The sequence below is a fragment of the Geospiza fortis genome, unplaced genomic scaffold (assembly GCF_000277835.1).
Source record: "Geospiza fortis unplaced genomic scaffold, GeoFor_1.0 scaffold131, whole genome shotgun sequence".
Classification (NCBI taxonomy): domain Eukaryota; kingdom Metazoa; phylum Chordata; class Aves; order Passeriformes; family Thraupidae; genus Geospiza; species Geospiza fortis.
The window spans coordinates 736753-741792 of NW_005054391.1; the positions used below are offsets into that span (position 1 = coordinate 736753).

General features: G+C 44.1%; 2 protein-coding genes across 3 annotated transcripts in view; both read left to right on the forward strand.

Annotated features, from left to right (window-relative positions):
* The first annotated feature begins 28 nt into the window (after positions 1-28).
* On the forward strand, positions 29-3623 carry TRMT10C (tRNA methyltransferase 10C, mitochondrial RNase P subunit). Of its 2 annotated transcripts, none has more exons than XM_031060815.1 (3): positions 29-150; positions 1475-1617; positions 1796-3623. In XM_031060815.1, the coding sequence occupies exon 3, from the start codon at positions 1835-1837 to the stop codon at positions 3086-3088; it is 1254 nt and encodes a 417-aa protein (XP_030916675.1). In that variant the 5' UTR covers positions 29-150; positions 1475-1617; positions 1796-1834; the 3' UTR covers positions 3089-3623. The 2 variants fall into 2 exon arrangements, with proteins under 2 accessions (XP_030916675.1, XP_005425660.1); XM_005425603.3 differs by having other exon boundaries at positions 1804-3623.
* Positions 3624-4948: 1325 nt separating this feature from the next.
* PCNP (PEST proteolytic signal containing nuclear protein) overlaps positions 4949-5040 on the forward strand; it is a 9689-nt gene continuing 9597 nt past the window's right edge. The window contains exon 1 of the mRNA XM_005425630.2: positions 4949-4967. Within this exon, the coding sequence (XP_005425687.1) occupies positions 4949-4967 (19 nt within the window). The remainder of the gene's footprint in view (positions 4968-5040) is intronic.

The following is a 5040-nucleotide window of genomic DNA, read 5'->3' on the forward strand; positions in this document are numbered from 1 at the left end:
CGCGGGCCCCGCCGGTGTCCCCGGGAGGGCTGGAGGGCACAGCGCGGGGCTGTGGGGTGGGGGCCTGCGCTCAGCGGCTCGGGTGCTCGTGGGCTGGTTTAAAAGTTGTTAAACTCGTGCAGTGCTGCTCCCCTGCCGCCGGCCTCATCGGTGAGTGTCTAAAGGGAGTGCCGAGAGTATGGATCCAGGCTCTTGCCCGTGGTGCCAGGCCATGGGACAAGAAGCAATGGGCAGAAACTGAGGCACAGAATTTCACCTGAACATGAGGAGCAACTTCTTTACTGTGCAGGCGGTTGTGCACTGAACAGGCTGCCCAGAGGGGTTGTGGAGTCTCCCTTATTGGAGATATTCCAGACTTGTATAGACACAGCCCTGTGCCATGTGCTCTGGGATGACCCTGCTTGAGCAGAGGAGTTGGACCAGATCCATTGTGGCCCCTTCCAACCTTACTCAGTCTGTGATTCTGAGTGGGCAGCTAGGCTGGGGAAGTAAGGCAAGTTGTTCAGTCTCTGAAATATCAGTGGAGAGCCTTTGTGTTATTGAGATGAGTTGCAGTGAATTCATTATCAAAAAGAAAAAAAAAGGAACAATACTTTCAGTGCTACACATGTAGGTTCTTCAAAGAGCCTTAGATGGATTCTTGCAGTAATGATGTTAGTTTGAATGACACACTAGAAGGTAGCTTGGCTCTATCAAAAGCTGTCATCAAGTATTCTGATGGTGTAAGTCTGGTGCTCAATATTGACTTAAATGGAGCTCCAGGAACGTAAGTTAATTGAGGAACTGATCCTTGATTTCTCCATGCTTCTTTGAGTATTACTTTTGCCAGTAGTTAAATCCTTCAATTTTACATTGAAGGATTTAACTACTGGCAAAAGTAATAATTGTGCTTCCATTGTGGCACTTACAAATTTTCACATTGTTAGGTTGCTTGGTTGTTCTTGGTTTTTTTTATCTTAGTAATGGCAGAACATGAGAGGTCAGCCACCAATTTGATCAATTACTGTGTAGTAAAATACATGCCAGGTTATATAACTTTTCTAAATAATACACTGCTCCTTCTATGCCTCTTATCTTAGCAGGTACATGTTTACAAACCCAATATTAGATCTAACTTCTTGTTCTATATATCATATTATTTGCAGTTTATTAGGAAGATTATGATTTTTTTTTTTTAATTGAATTAATTCTAGTTTTGTCCAAATTGTGTTTCCTCAAGGACTGAAACTCCACTGATGCTTAGTTCAGTAGTGTGCATAGGCCAAGGAAACTATTAAGTGTTCTTGGGTGTGTTTTTCTTTCTGCAGACCTTTCATATTTAAATACAAATGTAGATAAAATAAATGAGACTGGGGGGATTTATGTTCTCAGCTTTATGAGCCTATGCCAACTTCACAGACAATTTATCAAAAAGAAAGAAGATGGTCTTTTCTTGTACTAATTGTTATTCTTCCTTCTCTTCCTGTTTTCACAGGATAGATAAATTATATAAAAATACTTCTGATTTGCATGCAGCATTTCACTGACTTTGGTTCTGAAGGCTCATCATATGATACAGATAACTTGTAGAGATCTTGGACAGTTCTTGACGGTTGTTTGACTGCATTTTGAATTGCAGTAAGTATAGCTGGTTTAAGCTGTTTTTATTTAAGAATCAGTAAAAATTCATAGTAGAAGGTGGAATTTCTAGCATCCTTCAAGAAGTAACCTATTGCCTGTCAGTGTTAATAAGAATAAAAATAAGCATGTGTGTTCTTTGTGATTTCTGACAAGTTTTTTTCCCCTCTTATTGGAGTTTTGCAGATAAGTGTTGCGACACAGCACATGCCTAAGTATGCAGTCTGCTAATGTGCTTCTGAGAAGAATTGTAAGAAGTTCAGTCCTTCCATTTGCCACACAACATGGGATGAAAAAGGATTTGTTTCCGCTCAGTAGAACTCTGAGTTTATCGCTTTGTCTGAAGCAGGACAAGTCATGTGAACCCTCAGAAAAACTGGATTTAGATGAGTGGAAGAAGGTAATGAAATCTGGGTTGCAAGAAGAGGTCAGTGAGATGGTCTCAGAGCCTAAGGAGCTTTCCAGTTTGGGTGCTGCACGTGAGACTTTGGAGATGTGGAGGCTAGCTGGCAGAGCAGTTCCAGAAAATATGAGTGAAGAACAGCTAAAAACTTTTATGGAGTGTCCTTCTAAGTCAGCCAAAAAGAAGTATTTAAAATATTTGCATCTCAAAGAACTGTACAAGAAAAATGACAAGAGAAAGATGGATGAGAAAAGGGAAAGGAGGCTGGAAGCACAAGATCAAGATTCAAAAACAGAGGAGGCCAAAAAGAGTCCATTTGTATGTTTATGGTCCCGCACTATGGACAAAGCATACAATTGGAGGGCTGCTCAGTCCATGATCTTTGGCCAGCCTCTAGTATTTGACATGTCTTATGAAAAAGACATGTCTGTCCGAGAAGTCTCAAACACAGTGAGACAGATAGTAATGAGTGAAAGCAGCAATCGGAGATCTGTGGATCCATTCCACATTCACTTCTGTAACTTCAAAGATGATAGCCTCTATCACAGGGAATTTATCAAGAATTACAGAGAGGCGTGGGACAAACTGCTTATCACAGTGACAGACCAGTGCTACACAGAAATCTTTCCAAAGGATAAGCTCATCTATCTGACAGCAGATTCTCCCAAAGTAATGAAAGCATTTGATCATGATAAGATCTATATTGTTGGGTCAATGGTTGACAGGAGCATAAAAAGGGGAGTCTCTTTAGCACGGGCAAAGCGATTAGGGCTGGAGACTGCAGCCCTTCCACTGGATAAGTATTTGCTGTGGAATACTGGTGCCAAAAATCTCACACTGGATCAAATGATGCATATTTTATTAACCTTGAAAGATACAGCTGACTGGAAGAAGGCTCTGGAATTTGTTCCAAAAAGGAAATACTGTGACTTCGTAAACAAGCCTGTAAAGGAATTGAAAAAAACGTTAGACCTGATCAGCATGCTCAAACTTGGAAAGGGACGGGAAAAAGTAGAAAAGCAATTTGCCAAAAACTACCCCAAGAGATATAAACTAAAGCAAAAGTAGAGTGATGGGGAGGAAAATGAATTTTTTACACACAAACTGTGCTGACTTCTTGGTACATCTGGAACTCTGTTCAGCTTTTAATCTCAGAACATGTTTTGTTACTTATGTTTGAAATTGCCATCATTAAGAGTTGGGTTTTTTAATTACTTTAGTAGTCCAGCTGTTTAAATTTATTCACACATTATTGAAATTATTTAAGAGAAATGAGATAATCTGTTGTAAAAAAAATAACTCTACATGAAGACTATCAGTCTGTTCCATTGAACTGTGCTTGGGCAAGGGTGATTGTTACTGAATGCAAAGGTCTTCAGAGCTCACTGCTTTGGAGGCTGTCTACAGTTTTATTCTGTAGGATCACTAAGATGAAGTAGAAGAGACCTCTACCATTACTTCCTGAATCCTCTTGTGTGCAAATGAATTCACCTTTGATAGGTGAACTAAATGGTTAAAACTTTGTGTGAGTTTGGGGAACTGCACCATTTATTTTAGGATGTTCTGTCTGGCACAAATAAAGTCCCTGTTTGGAAGGAATCAGGCAAATTTCTTGTCTGTGCTGAAAAAAAATTAATCTTACCTACTTTTGGGTAAAACTTATCCCAGAGTGCCTGTGTTTTCAGGCTATGTAATGTAGATTTCCCAAAGTGCTGGAACTTCCGGGTTGGTAAACTGTCCTATTAGTAAATACTTAGAGGAGCAGAGAGCCTTTTAATATTTCTTACAGCTCAAAATACATTGGTGTCTCTCTGGAGGTCTGTGTTCAGACTGCAGAGCTGCCATGGGCAGCTAAATACAGGTCTGGCGTCTGTGGGATGAGGAGGGCTTTCTTTGTGGTGGATGCTTGAAGTCAGTGATGGCAGGTGATGAGTTGGTGGTCACCCACTCCCTGGTGACCTCTTCCTACATGCTGTTGTAAGGTGGGGATTGGAAGATTCACTACCCTGACACTGCCCTTCACTGCCTGTTGTGAGGGGCAGGGGCCTGCAGGCATGGATCACCTCTGGCACATGGAAAGACCTGGTTTTTTTTCAGCTGTGTGTGGTTGGGAAGTACACAAAGCTTCACCCTAGGGTGGTGTTCCGGGTGATGCTTGAGAGCTGCCTTCAGCTGCCGGGGAAAGCCTGAAGTGCAAGGACTGGCTGTGTGAGTGTGTGTGCCTCATTCAGGCAGACTCTTTCCTCAAGAGAGGAAGAAAAAACAATGGAGCTACGGGCTGCTGCGTGCCACAGAACTGTGGAATGGTTTGGGCTGGAAGGGGCCTCATCTAGATCCAAGAGAGAGACTTCGGAGATGTGGGTTCCATGCCCCTTCTGTCATCTGCTCTTCCTCTATACACACAGCCTCTTCTGATCTGCAAACTGGCTTGCACACTGGCGTGGGGGAGGTGGTGTCACTGCCCACTTGAACTCGTGTCACCGAATCACAGACTGGGTAGGTTGGAAAGGGCCACAGTGGTCAGCTGGTCCAACCTCCCGAATCAAGTAGGGTCATCCCAGAGCCCGTGGCACAGGGTTGCATCTGGATGGCTTTGAAAAGCTCCAGTAAGGGAGACTCCATAGCCCCTCTGGACAACCTGCCCAGTGCTCGGTCACTGCACAGGAAAGAATTTCTTCCTCATGTCCATGTGGAACTTCTGTGCCTCAGTTTCTGCCCGTTGCCTCTTGTCCCATTGCTTGGCACCACCGGATCCTATTTTTTGGCGCCCCACCTGCACCCCCTTTAGCTATTTATACCCACCGAGGAGGCAGTGAGGCAATTCTGTTTGTGATCACGGGAGGTAATCGTTAAACCACGCGCACTGAGGAGGGCGCGGCAGCGGACGTGGTTCCTTCGCACCCCCGGAACGCAGAGGCTCAGGGTGCCATGCCGGCAGTGGCGGGGGGTGACTCTGATCCCCCCGCTTTCCCCGGGGGAGGGAATGGAAGCCGTGCCCGCGTGCGCGGCGGCTCCGGACC